This window comes from Aptenodytes patagonicus, chromosome 13, assembly GCF_965638725.1.
Source record: "Aptenodytes patagonicus chromosome 13, bAptPat1.pri.cur, whole genome shotgun sequence".
Taxonomy (NCBI): Eukaryota; Metazoa; Chordata; class Aves; order Sphenisciformes; family Spheniscidae; genus Aptenodytes; species Aptenodytes patagonicus.
The window spans coordinates 15,019,239-15,040,261 of NC_134961.1; the positions used below are offsets into that span (position 1 = coordinate 15,019,239).

The 21,023-nt window shown below is 38.1% G+C and overlaps 1 protein-coding gene across 4 annotated transcripts; it reads left to right on the top strand.

The window, feature by feature from the left end:
• The first annotated feature begins 351 nt into the window (after window positions 1-351).
• Window positions 352-20,112, top strand: TNFRSF17 (TNF receptor superfamily member 17). Of its 4 annotated transcripts, XM_076351072.1 has the most exons (8): window positions 352-619; window positions 6,576-6,666; window positions 11,632-11,698; window positions 12,748-12,868; window positions 16,985-17,135; window positions 17,585-17,719; window positions 18,064-18,195; window positions 18,957-20,112. In XM_076351072.1, exons 6-8 carry the CDS (start codon window positions 17,605-17,607, stop codon window positions 19,211-19,213), a joined length of 504 nt encoding a protein of 167 aa, XP_076207187.1. In that variant the 5' UTR covers window positions 352-619; window positions 6,576-6,666; window positions 11,632-11,698; window positions 12,748-12,868; window positions 16,985-17,135; window positions 17,585-17,604; the 3' UTR covers window positions 19,214-20,112. The 4 variants fall into 4 exon arrangements, with proteins under 4 accessions (XP_076207187.1, XP_076207186.1, XP_076207188.1 ...); XM_076351071.1 differs by lacking the exon at window positions 11,632-11,698; XM_076351073.1 differs by lacking the exon at window positions 6,576-6,666.
• The last annotated feature ends 911 nt before the right edge of the window (window positions 20,113-21,023 follow it).

Here is a 21,023-nt window from a genome sequence, read left to right on the forward strand (position 1 = left end):
TTTTAGCTCCCCGGGGCCTCTTCCCACAGTACGGCCGAGGCAAGGCGCGAGAACTACGATGCCCATCATGCCTTGCGCGAGCCCACTCGGCCCACCTCCCCGGAAGAGATGGGAAATGTAGTTGCCTGCGGTTTCTGCGTATTAAGAAACTACAATTCCTGTCAGCCTTTGCACTCGCCTTTCGTTTCTGCCGTCTCCGCCTCCAATTTCGGGGGGGGAGACGGGATATGTAGTTGGCGCGAACGCCTCAGGCGGGACAACAACTACCCGTCCCAGCAGGCCAGGCGCCAGCGTTCCCTCAGGCGGCGCTTGTGTCTTGCCCCGCAGGTCTCTGGGAAGTGCAGTTCGCAAAGGCTGCGAGGGGACGGCGTCGCCGGATGGCTGCTCCCCGTTCCCTCATCCCACACGACGGTCGTTTCAGACGGGGACGGGCAGCAGCTGTGCGGGACGCTGCCTCGCTGGGGGAGATGAGCCCGTCCCGGGCGCTCCTAGGGGCCGCCTGCGCCCGTCGCCACCGGTGCTCCAGCCCGTCCCGCGGGGGTGCGCGGCGGCGCTGAGGAGAGCGGGCCCGGCGCGGGGTGTCACCTCACTGGATTTCCCGCGTCCCGTCTGGAGTCAGGTGAAGACGTACTCGTTTTAGCTTTTATCTATGCAAAATTGCACCTACCTAGTCCTAGAAAGCGTAGGCGCAGAGTGGCAATACAGTGACGTGTGTTGGGTCAGTAAACCTCCCAAATGAAGATTTGTGAGCGCACCTGCACTCACGTGAGGGGAGAGCGAATGTTCTGTACGTGTTCAGCCGTAAATTGACAGGATGTATTAGAAGTTCCAATTTTGGCAATTCTACAGTACACTTTGACTTGGTTATTATAATTAAAAAAAAATCCAGTTAAGCCAAATTCAGTAGGACTTGTCAAGTACTGAGGCCCTTGACTGTTAGAACTTATTAAAAAAAACCCCAAAACAAACAAACCCAAAAAACATTACTTAAAATTCAGTATATTTGTAAGAGACGGGGAGGAACAGAGGGGAAGTGAGTAGATTTTGGTTAGTAGGCTGCACATGGCTGTGGCAGCATTTCATCTTGGGAGGTTCAGCGTAAGTGTTTATAACTAGATGGAGCGAGTGCTTGACTGAGTCATCTGCAGCATTATTTATATTAGAACACTGTAGGGCAGGTTATGGAGTTGTTTTGAAAGCAGACAGGCTTAGAACTAAAATGTAAAGATCTCCATTCAGTACAAAATACGATGCAGTTTTGGTTGGAGAACTACGCAAACTCTCCTGAAGTGGCATTTATGTAACATAATCCTGACACAAGAACCAGGTGGTTTCTGGCTGCACACCAGCAGCAACATGTACACCCTTGACAAGCAAAAAATTCTATGTGGCAGGTAATGCATATGTGTTAATGGAAAAATATGCTTCCAACTGATCATATTCAGGGAAAACACTAGTGTACAGGGCAGCACTTATAAAAGTAAGAAAAAAAAAAAAATCCCCACTAACACCACAGATAATTTGTTTTGAAAGAAAAAAAAAAGTGTAATTCACAGTGAAAGACTATAAATTGGAAGTCTTCCCTTCAAGCACCAAGAGCTTACCCTCACCAGAGCCTAAAGAATGAGTTTTAAAGACCTTGTGAAAGCCACTCTCTGGTTATTCTCTGGTGCAGAGTTCCTTTCCAGTTTTCAGACACACATTGCCAGGGCCTCTATTGCTCAAAGCTGAGTATAATTAAGGAAGATTCTCACCTGTGTTACTGTTGTAATATTTAGAGTTTTGTTAAACTTCAAGTAAGTTTCTCAGCTGTGTGTGGCAATCATTCTTCTGTTAAAAAAAATGTATATGCAGTCCCACTGAGGGCTGGGATAGAAGCAGGAATAGGATATGATCCTTTTTTGTCAGGGGAATGGAGGAAGCAGAAGTAAAGCTACAGGAGTAAGAAATAAGTTTCCTAAGCAACTAGTATCATAGGAACACCTCAATATAGCCCTCTCCACTTACTAAAGTTTTTTTTGTTTTGTTTTTTTTGTTTTGTTTTAAATACTAACCTTTGCTTGTTAGGTGACATTTATTAACCAGTAGGTATCTGATATGTTTCATTTAGTATGGAAACAAAGTAATACCTTTTGGTATTTTGGAACAAAGGAGCTCATGCGTTACTACTGTTGAATAATAGATAAAAATCCAGTGGAAACCAAGCTTCATGAATTCTGCTGACAGAGTGGCTTGTTATTGTACACTTTTTACCGTCATTATGAGCATTTAATAGCTCAGATTTATAATGACTGCAATGCTGTATTGCAAGCTTGTTTTTTGTTTGAGCCTTAACACAGCCTAAAAGTCAGGAAAGGCTTAACTGGAGGCAGGTGCTATATTTTCAGAGCAATTAAGATTACCAGCACACAGAACATGTAGGCAGCAATTCTTAAATACACTTTGGCATTCCTTAAAAAGGCTTCTTGAAGGTTTTTGAAATGGAGCTTCATTCTGCCAGCTCCTAAAGTACTGAGTTGTGATAATTTTTTTTGGGGGGGAGGGGGTGGTGGTGGTGGTGGTGGTGGTGGTGCAGGGAGTGGGGCCAAATATGTGTTTGATCAGAGGTATGGAAGTGTGTATTACTACTGATTTCAGAGGAAAAGAATTACTTGTGTTACCCAACATTCCTTCTTTCCTTGACAGGTACTTATTCCCTAGGTACTTGCTAGCATATAAACAATTAGTCCACAGAATTTCAGAAGATGCCAGATGTCCGTCAGAGTGTACAGACCTGTTTTGCAGGCTGTGTCGCACATAGGAATTGTGTAAACTCAAACACTAAATTTTTAACAGGGCTAGTAGTTTGTTTTTCCACTTACGAACAGCTGGTACTCAAAACAAAACCTAAGCGGAATCATGATAGTTTTCTGGCAAAATATCTACTGGAATGTAAATGGTCATGTTCTCTTGAGGTTTTAAAGCATTATAAAAGCTTTTCTTGTTTAAATCTTTTGCATCAAAATGTTTAGAATTAATATACTAGCTCTTCATTTAATAAATACTAAAAAGATTTTCTTATTGAGAACCACCCATATAAATCCATCATCACATCATGGCTGACTTAAATTGTCAAAGCACTGCTTAGAAAAGAAGAGGCTGGACCACCTCAGGGTTAACATGTGGGGACTGGGGTGCAGAGAAACTGTCTCCCCCACAGTGACAGTTCTACCCATCCTTGCACTGCCTTCTAGCTCGTTAGACCCTTTGCTGAGTCAGTCTATCTCATTAAATTTAGCTACAGAACAATCCACTTTCTTTTTCCTCCTGGGTTACTGAGATGAATCAACTCTTAAGAGGTGTTTGACAAATGCCAGAGCTGGTATAAAGTAAGAATGGGGAACAGGACTTCTTTTTTAGTGAGACCAAGCTATTCACATATTAAACTATCTCAAGGTAGCTTCACCACTAGTTTGCAGCCTGTGATAAGTCAACCCTATAGCAATGAAATGGAGGTCCTCATTCATATGATATTAGGAGTAGTATTCTGTGCTTTAGTAGTAACTTTCATCCAAGGTTCTCACAAGCACTTTACACCCTAGCAGATATACCTGTGAAATACCAATGTTTTAGTTATGTGAACTGAAGCAGAAAAGAAAGATATATTTCGCTAGAAGGCTTCAAACAGGTTAACAGCTTCAAGCAGTTAACGGCTCACCACCAACTCCATAAAATAGCAGCAGTCTAAGGGGGAAGGAGAGTGGTTTTAGAGTGCTGGGTTATGAGTGAATTGACTCAGTTTACCTTGAGATCAGATAAGTTCCTGAGCTGCTGCAAAATGGGAATGAAAGCATTTGGCTGATATTGGGAGGAGCAGGAATGGAATAAGACTTCCCTTTCTAGTGTGGTAGCAAGCTGAAATTCAACTGTGAGTCATGCCCTGAAATGTAAAGGTATTCAAATGTGTGCATTAATTATGCACTTAAATGAGTAGCCTGATATTTAGAATTGCTTTGAAGTCAGAATGAGCCTTTAAAAACAAAGCCAAAAGAACAAGTTATTTACCTAAGAGGAAGAAAAGACAAGAGCTACAAGGTAAATTATTAAAAGAAAAATATAGGAAACTGCTCAGCTATGAAAGTGCCATTCTAGAAGCATAGCTCTTTATCTAAGGCTTATGTGAAGGAACAATCTCAAAAGACGTTCTAGAAATTAATTCTAGCATTACTTAGAAGAAGCAGGTGGGGTTAAATGAGTCCAGAAAGATTTTGTGGACAATATGAATTAAGGCTGTACCTAAGTACAAGTGATACACCTTTCTTGAAGGAAGGCTGTGTAAGAGTTTTTCTACATACCTTTCATAATATTAATGAGGCCTGACACAGAACTGAAACTACTGAACTAGTTTAAGTTTGATTAGGTGCCAGGAGATTATAAATTAATATTCTTAAACTCTGGCAAATTCTCTTTCCAGGTAGTCTGTGGAGATGTAGCTGAGAACTAGAGAACAAAAAACACACTATATTTCAGCATGATGGCTTTTTCAAGAGCCAAGTCTATTCTAAGCTTTGCTGTTGTTCCTGGAAGCATAAGTGAATTATAAAGAGGCTTTTATATTTGCGCAAGACCATGTATAATCCAAACTAAGATATCTTGACCTGGAAACATCTTTTCACTGATTTGTTTGTTCTAACTCTGCTATTTAACAAATACTGTTTCTGACCTATTACTCTCCCTCTGCTGGACACTCACATAATGACTGTATTTGTGTTGTCTTACATTAATGTATTTTAAGCTATTTGATTGGAAGAGAGTAAAAAAAAAGTCTTTGGTTTTCCAAATGTAGCACTATAGCATAAGCTTTCTTCCACAGTCCAGTTGTAGAATTACTCCAAGCTTGCAAAGGGGCATCCTCAAAGGAATTTAGCAACTTAACTCTTACACGTTTCATTGTGGATTGGTGATGAGTGCTTCTGAGCTGGATTCTTCTTTTTGAGGTCTCCAATCTAGAGTTAAAGCCTTTCTTTTGGAGCAGTTAAAGCACATACTGCAGACTTCAAAAAGGGCATAAAATTAATTGTTTTTACTTTAGATAGCGAAAGAAATGCATAGATCCATACACCAAAACACCAGTTTATAATTCTCTGTGTCCGTCTCCTTACCTCTCAAATACTTCATAGGCTCAGCTCATTATTTTCCAAGGTAGTTATGGATCTCTCATTTCTGTATGTATACACAACCTTTCTTTCTCTTGTATATCTCTAGAAATAAAGACTGAAAGGTCTTCTTTTTTACAAGTGCCATCCTTTTTTTTCAGGTGACTTTAATCGGAGGCTCAGAGTTCTCAGCTGTGTGATCTATTGCTTGGTTAGCCTGTTGTTCAGATTTGAAAAATCTAAGTTGGGTGCTAGCTAGTTTATTGTTCAAGGTGCCTCTCTTTGAATGAGCAGTCTTTGCAGTTTACTCCTTAGACAGAATTTCTTCTGTGGTTTTGATACCATGAGCCTCCCGACTGAAAAATAGTAGGGGGAGGGTGGTTTAGGTAAGTAGTTTTGCTATCAAAACTGTTTGTTATGTGTGGTTTTTTTTTCTGTCAAAGCTCAAAATAAACAAAGATGGGGGTTTAGGTATGCACATTGTGAAGAATCCATACATAGTTTATGAACCTTATGACAGCTGGAAATCTTGTAAATAGCAGAAGGATTGCTTAATGTGGAAGGAATGTGCTGAGCAAAGAACGCGCATCCAAGGAAGGGAAAAATGAGATCACTTTAACGATGTATACAGTGACTGAGTTAGGATTGGGAAGGTTAGAGGCAGGAGGGAATCTGTTTTGAAGAAAGGCAGAGACTGTGTGGTTTTAGAGATCTGAAAGCCAGGTGTAGGATAGGTGGGAGGAGGCATCGTGTCAGTTAAGATACTGAAGCAGCTGAAAATAAATCCTGTTAAGTACAATCCAGACCTCTGTTCAACTGTTCTTATGCTTTCATCTTGATTAGCAACATTTTGATTAGAAAATTAACCTTCTGCTTCGTTAGAGTAAATTTGTTTTCACCTATAAATCTGTTGGATATGGAAAGTAAATATTAGAAGCCTAAGATACATAGATTCTCTGGAAGAGATAAATGGAAACAGAGGATATTTTTGCTCCCTGTGACCCGAGATAAATTTGAGAATCTCAGGGCTGGGATGCTGACCTGAGCAACAATGGTAACTTTTAAGTGCCAGATCCTCAGGAGATGTTCTTCCACTGGCTGTAAGCTAGTGTTGTTCTGGCAGGAAACAAGTAACAGAGAGAATTTGCAATCCCGGATACCATCAAATTGTTAGTCTTGTAGCTTGATAGAGAAGTAAAGAAATGCAGAAAGAGTGGCTAGCGTTTAAAGTGGGGCTTACAGTATAACGCAGATGCAGAAGGCGAGTCCCCACTGTCAAACGGAATTTAGCTATACCTCATGTAATTTTTCTAGACGGTGTTAATAAAGAATGTTTTTGTGAGATAATGAAAATGTTGAACTTAGCACTGAGAATATCAATACAGGGTGTTAATGCAGGGTATGTAACACGCTGTTTATTCACACCCTTTCTTACTGCAGTGACTCCCTGACATGGAGAAGCTCAGCGTTGCCATGTCCACTGTTGGGTTCCATAACATCGCTAGGTCAGATCTCCTGCCTTATACATGTGGTAAGAGTTTTACAACACTTAGGTTTCATATGGAAAGATTTACATGCTGGCTGTCAGTCTCCAGGGAGCAGACAGCTCCCACTAGAAAAGTAGTTCCATGTGGGATTTTCATGTGCTTTCTTTTCCCCTTCTTAGTTCTCCAGAATTCCAGTTGAGGGAGCATTTTATCCATTAGAGATCCCTTAAGATTTTAGTTTTGGTAATGTCTAAAGCAAAATGGCATTATTGGTATGACAAAAGTATAACTGTATCAATGGATTTTTAAAGCTGTTCTTCTATAGCTAGTTAACATTGTTGCAGAAAATAATTACTTCATTATGAAATGGTGAGAATGAAATAGTGAGCTTGCTTCTAAATAGGACTAATTACTCCAGAATTATTCTGTGCTGGTATTTTTATTCCAGAGAAAGCCATTTGCATGGGGAATTATTCTGGAATAGGGATGGCTAAATCAATTACAATTTCCCTCCTGTCTTGAGAGAGAACACATATTGGCACTGTGATGCTGTACATGGGAATTTCAAATAAAGTAATTGTGTGTTACCTAAACTTGTCCACAAACACTGAATGGCTAGAGAATTTGGTTAAAATTATCAAAAGAAAAATTCTTGTTAGACTTTAGTGTATGCCAAGAACTTCACATCATTCATAGGTGTTCATGAACATTTATTTTTGTTGTAACTCCATTACTTCTGTTGGCATTATACCACTGATTAGTTTTAGTTTTTGTCCATCTGCAAAGTCACTAAAATAATAGTATGTGGAAGATTATTTTTCCAACACAAAATATAAGTGTTTACATTAAGAAATGAAGAAAAAAGTTAAGTTTACGTTCTGTAAGGACTATTGCACCAACATAAAAATGTCACTGGCATGCTAACAAGTATTAGCTTAATCCAAACTTGCTTGCGCAATTATTGTTTTCTGCATTTTCCTTAGTAGTTACATAACTATGTTGGCACATGTGGAACGTCAGACAAATGAAAAGGTATCTTCTTTCCCCAGAGGGTTTATAGTCTATTAACACTGCTTTTCTGTGCTATGCACTTAATCTTTTCCGTAACTTGGTTCCTAGCTAAGTAAACTTAGAACGTAGTAAGGGATACAGAAGTTGTCTGAGATTTAGTTGACAATGTTTATACTATTGTTATTTTAATTACTATTTTTAAGGAACTTTTTTCTCTTCAGTTGTTTTGTTCTTTAATCTTTTTTGGAAATACGAGATGTAGCAACAGCAACATCACTCTTTTCAAAGCAGTGGTCTAATTAAAATGTGCTGAACCAAATAGGCAAGATCTCCATTGTTCTTGATTTTGCACTGTGCCCAAATAACATTAAACAATATTGTGTCTAAAAAGAGCATTGTTCTGTGCAGCTTGTAAAAGTTAATTAATGAATCCTTTAATAACCCCTTCCTTTTGTTTATTAGCAGTGTGTACCCCATTCCTAGAACAGCTTATCTCCTCCCAGCCATACAGTTAAAGCATACACTTAACAAAATATGGATTACTGAAAATAACCATTTCAGAAAGCTTTAACGCTTTTTTAGGAGATAACTGATTGTAAGACTGCTACTCCTTGAAGTGCAGTAAATTTTGGGAAGAAAAAGTGGTGGTTTTTTGTATGTACACTGATATCTCCAATTTTTAGGATTGTTCTGATGAGGTGATTTATAAGGGACTTTTTTCTTTCGATTTTTTCTGTAAATAGCTTTAGAGAATTGGAGAGGACTCAGACCAAGCCTGTACTATAACACTTGACAGTGTAGGTCAGTTGCCTTAGTGAGTGGAAAAAAAAAATACATGTGCTACGCGGAAGAGCTGTGCCAGCACAAAACGACCAATGTAGAAGCAACTATACAGCCAGAAGAATTCCTTTGTCAGCCTAGCTAATGTTGTTTGTGAAGGGAATGTAATAGTCCTAGCAGAAAACCCTCTTTCTCTTGATAAGTGCTATGTAATTATGCCAGCAGAATTTCTGAAGTAGTCAGGCAAAAAAGCTGGCACAAGCATGAACAGAGAAACCCCAAAGCAGCGTCAGAACAAAGCTTTGTTGTTGAAGTTATGTGTGGTAAATAGACCTTAAGCTACTGTTCTGTGAGAGATGAATTTCAATCTTTATGTTTAATTATTGACATAATAGTATCACTTTCTTCGGTTTTCCATTCAGAGTTTTCATTTTATTATTTCAGTGTTGAAACTCAAACTAGCTTTTTTCAAATTAAATAGTGAAAGATAAACTTCTCCTTACCTTTTTCAGGTGACTAAATTCTGTCATATAAGTAATACCGATTTAACACGTTAAAAATGGGTACTGACAAGGATTTCTGCAAGTCTTAGGCTTCTCCAGCTGTTTAAGGAAATCAACAGTCAAATTTGGGTTCATGGCAGGAAATGCTCTGGCTGGATGCTCAGTGCTTGGTATGCCCATATTCTGCCAAAGCGGCGTGTAACTCTAGGTCTTCTGCTCACATGATAGAAGGTTGTAAATCTAGAGTGTGTGTACAGCTCCAAAATAACTACCTCCTGTTCTGTGCTGTGCTGTTACCTACCTGTACTCCCTTCATCAGTAAAAATTATTTGATTTCTTGAAATCCTGTTCAGCAGTTTGATATCCTAGTAGAATTGACAGTATGCTAAAATTATTCTTCTGAACAACAAATAGATGTTTTACTGCTTCCAGATGTAGATTTGAAGTTCAGAGAGGAGTTGTCAGTGGTCGATAATCACATTAGGAGAGCAAAGAAGTATATTTCATGCTGGTCTTTATAAATTGTCCCTGGGTGTCACTCTTGAGTCAGACTGAAACATTTTAGAAGCAAACCTGAGAATTGGTTTTCCTTTTCTTTTTTCTATTGTTTCTGCAGTTGACACTTTTCTTCTTAAATTTATTTCCCATTACTCTCCGTAATGATGTCAACTCCAGCAGTCCAGCTTAACTTGTCTGAATTATATTATTCTTGGAGGATATCTTGTGGAGTTTTTGAACTTAAGTTACAGTAATGTAACTGCAGAAATACCTCTCTGGCAACACACTGTGGATTTACAGTTAAATGACTGATTATTATATTTGATAAATCCTTTACTTTGTACAACTCTACTGATTTCTGTCATCCTTTTGGAGCAAAATCAAGTGACAAGGAGAAAGCATTTATTAGTATCAACATGTAACCTCTATGTGGAAAGCCAATTCAAGCCCTGTAAATCCCATAACTGATAAAAAGCTGAAATGTAACTTCACTGGTAAATAAGCCATGTATTTATTATTCCCTAAAGGCAAATATCACTGTAGGAGAACCATCAGTATCCAGTCATCTCAGACATTTTTTTTTGCGTGTGTGCGCACAGTTACTCATAACAAAATAGTGTGCCACTTAGAGGATTTAATGTGTATTATGCAAGGCAGTGGATAAATTATTAACATAACATAACTACAGTTTCTATGTAACAATATCCTTATCTTAAAATCACTTAATGAATTTATTCTTAATGCTTCCGATTTTTGTTTCAATGGTTGGCTGAAGCCAATATTCTACTTTATAAACAGCTTCTGAATTCAGGTATTACATCTCTCATATTAAAGCCAGCTGGTATAGTACACTTCTCCCAACAAAGTGCTTAAAGGGTTGGGTTTTTTTTTTAATATTAACTTCCTCCTATCAAAATTATTCAAAAATAAAGGTTGCACAAGAATCTTGTTAAGGTAGAAAATGTCTTCCTTACTCCTGTAGCACATCATTTCCCTAAATCTGTTTTATTGCAAGTGCTGTCACCCATCTACATAATAACTAACAAATACATTTTCTGCGCACTGCACCAAATAATCCTCTGCTGAATGAGTTAACTTTTTCTGGCACGGTTTGACACTTGTTTTAGAGAGTGAACAACACAGTGTTTTACTGAATAGAAAAACAGTTATGTTGGATTAATTTCTGTTTTGAGAAAAAATATTTGTAGTATGCTTTTTAGAAGCATGGGCAGATAAGAAATGGTCCCCCAAAATGTAATTTCAAACCTGCTCTATAAATACTTGTCTTCAGAAGTTCTGGGGAATCTCATGTAGTCAGTGAAAACAGCGGGTGAACCACAGGACATAGATTTTGAAATAATGTGTTTTAGATGTGTACCAAGGTCTGTCACTGGGAATCATTGCTTATCGAGATCTTCTGATTATATGCTTGCTTTCAGACCCTTGAGAAGTAGGACTTTTGAATGTTAGGATGTGCAGAAAACAAAGGCAACAGGCCACGACAACTGTAATTCCTCATAGTTTTTCTACCATTTGTTGCCTCTGTTTTGTCATTACATACATCAATAAAACTATATATAGCTAAGGAGAAAAGACTGTGACTTGTATGGTGGTTGTTTATATGAATGACACATTAGACACCCTTTACTATCATTGCTCCCCAGTTTTCCATGTGTGAAAAATGTATTGCTTAATAATCAAGGGTTTGTGTTTTGGGGCACATCTATCAAAAAAATTCGTTTAAAGGCTGTAAGCTTTGGGAAATAATTTTCCTCCTATGGTTGGACTACTATCATTATAAGAGACAGCTGTATTCTTCAGAGCTCTGATGAAATGAGCTGTATTTAGCCTTTTACTTGAGGGGAGGTTCCCTAGAATTTGACTGAAAAGATGAGACTTCTTTGTACTTACTTCTGTGTCTTATGATAAATGTGTTTGAACTCTAGCCACATAGGAAAACTGTTTCTGGCCAACTGGTTATAGAGAGTGTAAGCGTATCTGCTTACGATATCTTATGATCCCATATACACAGTCTCAAATGATTAGACACAAATTAATTTCTACTGTACTTAGAGTTTGACAGGACTTTTAAAATGAAGGCATTGGTGCATTAGTTCACCAAATTTGTACTTCCGTGGTGGACTTAGTTTCACATCCCCACTAGGTAATCAGCTGTTTATCTTTTTTTTCTATTCTGTTTCTGGCCTTCTTTTCCAGGCCCTAGGGAGTAAAACTCTATGAACTGACTGGATTAACAAATTAAAGCTGCTTGCCATGTGGTCAGGTAAGCCCTAGAGCCCTTCCTGGTGCTTCAGCATACTGTAGAGTGAAGAGCAGGACTATCCCTTTCACTAACACCAAGACATTTAATCAGCTTAGCTGTATATAACCTAACCACATCTTTGGTGACCTACAGACCAGTCTTACTAATTAGACATGAATTGTCTTTGTGCCAAAATAGTCTGATTTAGAATATATCTCATTACATTTGAGTGACAAAATATTTTAGGAATCACAATATTAACATTTCTGCATATCATACAGTGGCTGTATTAAAGTACAATGACAGCATGCTATTTTGGAGAGAGATGTATTTTGCGTACACAAGAAAAGCCATTGCCAATAAGTAAAAACAGATGGACTTCTGGACTAGGAAAACAGAGGAAAGAATTTAACAGAAAAAAATAAAGTAGTAGTGAAGACTATAATAATACTACCCACAATAGGAGTTATATCCTGTAGTTCCTTTCATTGTTAATTGTCTCACAAAGTAATGTCAAGTCTTACACTTCTCTAATATTTTTCTGAGAAGTCTTATATTTGGGTTACATCTACTGGGTTGCATCTCTACCTCAAGGTGAACCTACTTGAGTAGCATCAATAGATCATCTTAAAAATGTTCCACATAACAGCACTGAGTATGCCTTGAGAATCTTTTTTTTTTTTTTTTTAAATATTATTACCTGGTCTATGCAATTTCTTCCGAACTACTGTCAGTGTTGCTCTGTCAAAGCATGTGCAGAGGGTTATGGAAAGGGGAAGAATGTGCATTGCCTGGAGGACATAAGACTGTACAAAGTTACCATCGTCTACTTGCTTCCACTACCCCTCTGAACTGCTTTGTATTACTAGTGACACCCTCAGTAAGAGCAGCAGCTATGGGTTCTTTTTACTGAACACATCAAGACTTCAGTTACTTTTCCACAAATGTTAGCTTCTTAATCTGCTTGAAAAAAGCAATGTTGATTTAATCACGTGTTTCAAACTTAGAAATAGAGTGTATCTTACACCTCACTGAAATGGTATTCCTTTTTTTTTTTTTTTTTTTTTCAGATCATCCAGAAAGATACTATGATCTGGAAAGGAAAACATAGGTCCACATCATGAACTTACTCTTTGTTTCATCAGGCCATCCTACACAAATTCAGACCAGTCCAGGCTACCTTAGACTTATGTGAGTTATTTAAGACAGTTGTTTGAAAAATTCTTGAGCAGTGTTTTGGGAGCCATCTGGTTTTCTAGAAAAGATTCATCACATCTGTTGCATAATAGTATCTTTTGGAATGTATCTTTTCTGTAAATTATCAATGATGTATTTTTCTTTGCTTTAGTAGAGCACAGAAGCCTCAAGTTTGATTTCAGACTTCCTTTTGAACCTCAGAAGAATCTGAGCTATAAAACTGGTCATCTTTCCAGAAGGTTCTTTAAGGGTGTCACTTTACATTTCAGAAGTGAAATTTATAAGTTTCAGGGATGAAACCATGTCTGCATCAACTGCACCAGAGAAAGTATTCTTACTGTCGAGCCTTAATTTAAATAGTTGTTGTGTTGACGACTTCAGTAGATTTTCCCTGGAATTTAGAAATCATATTTGGGTACAGCAATGGTGGGCATAGAGAAGCAATGTTATAAGCAGTGTGTATACCCATTCTAGACATACCTTATTATTTCTTTTGTTGCTTTTAGATCAACATTTCTCTCTTTAAGCCCATTCTTCACAGTTTTTATGAATAGTACCATATCATATCAAATAGGTATCAGTTGTAGGATACATTACAGTAATAAGTAGAGCAGGAGTGTATAACAAAGTTCAACAAAGACAAATGCAAGGTCTTGCACCTGGGAAAACATAATCCGGGAGTGCAGCACAGGCTGGGATCTACCTGGATGGGGAGCAGCTCTGTGGAAAAGGACCCGGGGGTCCTGGTGGATAGCAAGCTCAATATGACTGAACAGTGTGCTGCTGTGGCGAAGAAAGTCAACAGGATGCTGGGTTGCATCAACAAGGGCATCACCAGCAGAGATGAAGTCATTATCCCACTCTACTCAGTGCTTGTCAGGCCACACCTGGAATACTGTGTTCAGTTTTGGTCCCCGCTATACAAAAAAGATGTGGACAGGCTGGAGAGGGTCCAGAGAAGGGCCACAAAGATGATCAAGGACTGGGAAGCCTGCCATATGAGGAAAGGCTGAAAGAACTGGGTTTGTTCAGCCTTGAGAAAAGAAGGCTTAAGGGAGACCTTATCGCCATGTTCCAGTATTTAAAGGGTGGCTACAAAGAAGATGGAGACTCCCTTTTCACAAGGAGTCGCATGGAAAAGAGGAGGGGTAATGGGTACAAGTTACTCCTGGGGACATTCCAGCTGGACACAAGAGGAAAATTTTTCACAGTGAGAACAATCAGCCATTGGAATAATTTCCCCAGGGAAGTAGTGGATTCCACAACATCGAACACTTTTAAGATTCGGCTGGACAGTGTGCTGGGCCATCTTGTCTAGACTGCTTTTGCCAAGAAAGGTTGGACCAGGTGATCCTTGAGGTCCCTTCCAACCTGGTATTCTATGATTCTATGAACTCATACTTTGCATGGGTTTAATAATTGTCATTGAAGCACTTAGCAAATTTTAATAAAATTACTTTGTACTGTTCCTGTGAAGTAGATAAATATTACCCATGCAGGTATGCAAGAAAGTTAGACTAACATTTTCCAAAGAAAGCTACCTCCTTCAGCCAATACCTTTTGAAGATACCTTGTAAATATCCGTGTGCATTTTTGTTTTAGGCCTGTTTTTTTGAAAACAGTAAAGGAACTACATGCGTTGACTTCTGGAGTGCTAAGCATTGTTTTTTACTCTTTCGTCAGTGATACAGAATGTGGGCGCATATGGGAGAAGTCACACACATCTCAATAGAATCCCTCTTCCATTAAAAAAAATTCTGAAGACGACCTGAAATGGCACATAAAGGTGTTCTGTTTAACAGAACCTATCGCTAGCAAGCATTTCAAGGTTTCTTTCTTCATGGTAACAACACTGAACTTTAAGGAGTTTATCAATCATTGATTAATGTTCAAGCGTAGTATTATCTGTGTTGCCTATTTGGGATTTCTACACGCTATTTAACAACAGCATTTTGCTATCTCCCAGCAAAAATACTCATCACTGTTAATCTGAACTTCTTTTTCTTCTTTGTGAAACTGTGAATTAATACCAAAATGCTATAAACCTACCTATTTAGCAAAACTACTTTGTTGAAGAAAGCCAGTGTTCGAAATAAGTACACCTACACAATTCAGTCAAAAGTCAAAATAAAAAAAGTGTCATTATTGTACATAAAAAAATGAGGCAATAAAACTGTAATAAAAGCAGCTGAAACAAAGGCAGTCCTCCCCCACACTCCTAGTACAACCAGAAAAAAAAGTGTGAAACTGATTAAGGAACTGGTTCATTCATCTGTTACAGTGCACACGTGATTTCCTAGACTACTAAAATAATGTTAGAAGCATTCAGCAGCTGTGATATAGTTTGAAAGTTTTGGAATTTGAGATCTGTTGATTTCATAAGGAATTTTACTACAGTAGACTGTACCTATCCTGCAGATGTGTAGTGTTGCAACCAGCTGTAGAAAACTATTATAGAATTAGTCAGCTGGTTCCTTTCTAAGGAAGTATAAGTACAAGTTATAGATATGAATATAAAAATGCAAGAACAATGGGAAGTTGCGGCACAGGAAAATACTCAATTTAAGTAAAATTAGAGAGCATTTTACTGAAGTCAATGGAATTATACTGATAAAAGATTAAAGCATTGGACCCAGTTTATCTGTATCATACTTGTGGATACCATGAAGATACTTTCATGAATATCTGCCTTCTTCAGATCACAGTTGAGAATGTGATTGTCCTCTCCATGATTGAAAAGGTTAAGCAGCATCGTAAAAGCAAAAGCTCAAATCACTGTATGCATAAGCTACCAAATGGTGCTTCATCAGAAATAGGAATGATATTCTAGTGATAACTTAGGTTTCTTCCCCTAGAGTGTGAACGTATGAAGGAAGTCAGAACCAGTTTTACGACTTCAGCACCAGCATTGACTTCCTGGTGAACTTTTTGGTGTCACCCGTGGTCTGTATCCGTATTTTCTTTTGTCACATCTAAATCAGATTTTGTCAATTCCTGTTTATCCACTAATCTTGAACAGGGAGAAAAGCCCGTAACAGAAAGGCTACAGCTGTGCACCTGGCCTATAGAAACAAGTGCAGAAGCCACAATAAGCAGTTCCACCTACTAGAGACTAGAATACAGATTGCTTTGTTGGACTATTCCACTAAAAACAGTTTGTGTATTCCCACATGGTGCATTTTGTGGGAAAATAAGTCTCATACATAGTAATGTGGTATGAAATTACAATTCCTTATACAATATTTTTCTTCTCTTTCTGTAGTCAAAGAGGCAATTAACTTAATTATGTCAAGGAGAAATTTAACTATAAATAAGCCTGTAATTCTAAACTATCTGTGGCAGGGATACTGGATAGAGGCAGCTATTGCAACTTGCTAGATATTACCGGTTAACTTTGTATTTAAAATAAATTCTGTTAGATTAAAAAGTCAAGATATGAGTAAGCTGTGTAAATTATTTTCATTGTGGCAGTCTGTTATCGAAGCTTTTTTTTCCTGGGAGAAAATCAAATGCATTTTCAGAAATGTTACACTCACTGCATATCCACAGACAAATCTATGCATGCTCAGTGTGCCCCATCACCTGGCTGGGAAGGAGGTGTCATATATACTCTACCACAAGAATTAAATCTATGGCCCACCTGTTTTTCCATGCTGGGTACCGCAGTTTTAGTACAGTGACAGTTCTGCATTGTGGAAAAATAAGGGAAAAAATGCAGATAATGTTTTGAATCAAAATTGTAAAATATTCATATAGCTCTTCTTTCACAATTAGAATGTAATCTTATTAAATTTCTCATATAACTATCGTTATAAGCAAAAAAACAGCTAAAACTGCCAAAATGAACCAAGCAAAAAAGCCAACCAAAACCTAATAGACTAGATAAATGAGGCTAATTTGGAATTGAGGAGCAATATCCCAGTGACTGAATCTCTAGATTTTGTCTTTCCATTATAACTGAAGGTCTTAGAAGTATTTTGTACAACACAATTATGAAGTAACTGTTGAACTTGTACTTTCACAGTATTTCATTTAAAATCAGAAAACCATTCATTTACAAAAAGTAATTCTCTCATCATCTATGTGTTCTAAATATTATTGTCCATCCAGGGAAACAGGTACGAAGGAAGTTGTCTGAAGTTGCAGAATGAGTCAGTGGCAAACCTAGAAACTGAATTGGTTGTATCTTCTTATTGCTATGCCTCCTGCCTCTTAGTTTTTTCATCGTATGCTCCTTGGACTGGGACAAAAAGAACAAAAAGTAAGCATTGCATAGTTTGCATATTACAGGAAAACATAATTACTGCAGCCCATCTCCATGAAAAAACCCACAAAACTCTAAAGACAAGAACAATTATTATAAACTCCTGTTTGGAGATCTTCTTGCTTTTCTATGCTTTGTAATGTTTAGCACCTGTTCAAGAAATGTCTTCTATAAATAACCATTTTCTGTTTCAGACAAAATTTACATTGAAAATTATCTTGGTGCAGCTGTTCAGTTTTTCTACAATTGTGAACTGCCCAAAAAGGAACAGTAATTCCTTGGGGACTTCAGAGTTAAATACTTTTTATTTAACATGATACTATGTAGTGGAGCTATGATCGAAGTCTAACTACTATTGCTAGCTGTTCTTAGATTTGCTAAAACTGAGAACTGAAAAGCCCTTTGTAGATGATCCTCACTCTTTTACAATTTCTGTGGCTTTCCAGTTTCGTAATTACTGACCCTGATGGCACACTGCGCCAAAAATGAATACTTTGATAATTTGCTGCTCTCTTGTAAGCCTTGTCATCTTCGATGTTCTAGTACACCACCACCTTCATGTGAAAACTACTGTGATAACAGTAAGTAATATTTCTGCAATACTTTGTGGCTATGCTGGGCATTTTCATGTTGTATTTTACATAGAATCGTAAACGTAGAAACTTAAAGAAATCTAAAACCTGGAAAGAGTTTATCAGAATAATATATGGGCTCAAAAATATTAAAGATGTATGCAATGTGTCCTGTATGAGTATGTGTGTGAAGAAGAGTAAAGTTTTAAAGCTCTCAAGCTTTACTTGAGCTGTCGCTCAATAGAAATAGAAATTGCTCCTTCGATGTAGAAGTAGTTTTATGTGTTGGACATGCTTACTGTTCATTGGTTATTGTTTACAATTAATTTAATGCATCTATTTTATTTCATAAGGTACTGATTCAGGTGGAGTTCTTTGGATTTGTTTGGGCTTAGGATTAATTTTAATGCTCACTCTGTTCACCTTAATGGTCTTGTTTAAGTGGAAGCACCTAAAGCAACTAAAAGAAAAACTGAAAAACACAGGTGAATAAATAAGATTCTTTATCAAATAATTTTAGATCATTGTACATTTTAGCTACTCTTACCATGTATAAATTTTGCATATAATTTATATTTCAGATTCTGATAACTGTCTGTGTTAGATTGTTTTGTATTCCTCAAATAGTCTCAATGAAGATATTAAAGTTATTAGGGAACAAAATTTCCAGATGATAACTTGTAAAAGCAGCAATCTCTCTTTGTTGGTTCTGGATCATGTCAGGATTGTTTTATTGCATATTCATACCTGGCTTACTTGCTGGTGTTTGAGAAATCATTTATGAATCCTCAGTAGCAAAAGATCCTTATAAGGGTTTCATCTTCTTCTCATTGAACGCAAAAGGAATTCTACCCAGGTAGAAGATACACATTCAATATTAGCTTTCCATCTTATAAGACATTAAATAATTTTACTTAATATTCTAGCCTGTGAAGCGGATGTGGTGTATTTTGGGAAGGTGAAAAAAATTAAGTTATTTTTACATTTTACAAATACTAATATTTATGGAGTGTTCAGCCAATAAATAATAACTGATTAGAAAATATGTGTTAGATTACTTAAATGCTTATCCTGAAGTATAGGGGGTATATTGTCATAGAACAAAAGATTATCATACGTAGCTACCTCCTAAAACTTTCACTAAGGTTAGGAACATAGTTGGAACATAATGAAATTTGGATCTTTAATAACTGTATGTCTGGTATAGCATGATGTATGTACTGAATTAACTTATGTATATTTACAGACTCTTCTGTGGAGCTGAATAATATTCTCAAGGCTAATACTGAAAGCAGTGTGAATACAGAAGGAATTAGACATTCATTTCAAAGGGAAACATTAATGTATTCAGTGGAAGAATGCACTTGCAGTGACTGTGGCTTGGTAAAACCTCAGACTGGCTGTGAAACTTCATTCCCATTACCAGCTACAGAAGAAGGAGCTACTGTTCTAGTTACCACAAAATCTTTTGATTATTGCAACTATATTCTGGGTGCTGGGTGACTATGAGAGAAATACATTTTTACTGCATAATAATGAATGAGTTATTCCAGTATAGCTATTAATACTTGCAGTCAGTGGAGAAGGCTAGTACATCATCCTTATACATCTTCTATTGAGCTTTCATTAATATTGTCATATTATTTCTAATTCTAGTATCTCTTTGGTCAAGTATTTCTACATTATTCTCAGGTACAAAACTAGTTATTGGAATTTTTAATTTCTGAAAGTCCCTACGTAGGATGGCTTTTTCTGCCTTTAGAGATTGTATCTACTTACACCGAATATATACAAACCCATCAATAAACAAGTTTGCAAATATTTATTTTATGTTAAACTCAGATCTTGTGCCAAAAATTGCTTGATGGTACATAAGGAATGTTCCAAGAGGCAGAAATGAAGACCCACATTACATCTCCAGTCTTGTAAAGAATAATTTCAAATAGCCCCTATGATGCTTGAAATAGGAATGTTCTACCGATGAATACCTTTGTCGGGTATGGAGTCCCCCCCAGCTCAGATAGTATCTCTGGGTCACACTAAGGGAGGTTGTGGTGCTGTGGAGCACCATACCTGCAATCCCAATGTATTTCCTGACGGTGCAGACTTTCCCTTAATTGCCAAGCATTTTTCAGGCTGTATTCTATAAAGATTTCTTTCTATTTTACTGATTTTTTTTACTTACTCTTGTTGTATGTACAAGGACTGCTGATTAGATATAGTCATGCTAGGCTACCGTGTGGCCTAGAATTAGGAATATACTTTTGTCAATTTGCCTCCCAACCATTAGTGTTATTTTCCTAATATTAGGCCAGTTTTATTCCTGGAAAACTGCAACAACAATCTTTTTATTTGTAGATAACTTTCAGGTTCTTGGATGAATGATGAATTAAAATGTTTTAAGACTGGTAAATTACTGCACAAAATCTATGAACGATCACTATTACAGCATCTTTAGGAGGCTGACCACAAAGTTTGGGCCAGTTACAGCTGTGTGGGTCTGGCCACACATAGCCAAAAACTCTGAAATAGGCCTGCAGAGCTATTAAATTTATTATTATTACTTTATCTAGGAACTCTTAAAAAAAAGGTTATGCTCTGTTGCTCCACACAGCATGGAGCAGTATGTGCCAAATACACAGCACCGTATTGAGACAGTGTGCAAATACATACCAGCAAGATGATATCTTAAAACGAGTCTACAACATTTAAGAAAATTACTTAGCCATTTTTTTTTTGTATTAGAGGTTTCACAATTTCTGTACCCTTTTTTTGAACCGTGAACCTTTCAGGACTTTTAGCTTACATAGCACGTGTGACAGTGTGGAACTGTCATCAAAAAATCCTCGTCTTTCATTTGCCCGGTATTTCTCCTCTTCCCCGCAGAATTACTGCACGGGGTAGACCGTTAGGCTTCCTGCGAAGCGGAGGGATTGCCACAGCATTTCCCGCCGGGGCTGAGCACGCCGCGTTCCTGCGTCCCCCCGCCCGCGGGAAGGTTTGCTGCTTGACGGAGGAGCGGGCTAGAGCCAGCGCCGCCCCTCGGAAGGAGGCAAACAGCTTCGCGCCTTTTTCCTAGAAGAGGCACGCGGCGGTGGCAGCCGCGCGCCCGGTAGGAGCCCGTGCTCGGTGCCTGTGAGGGAAAGCGACGCCGTGAGGGCTCGCTCGGGACGAGGCTGCCGGCACATAAGCGCTCTCAGCCACACGCCGGGGCCGCTGCCGCCACGGCGCGGAGCGGTGTTTACCTTCCGGGGCGGCGGGGCGGAGTTCCGGGGGTGGAGTGCGTGCTCTGGTCGGCCCGGCTTTGGGCTGT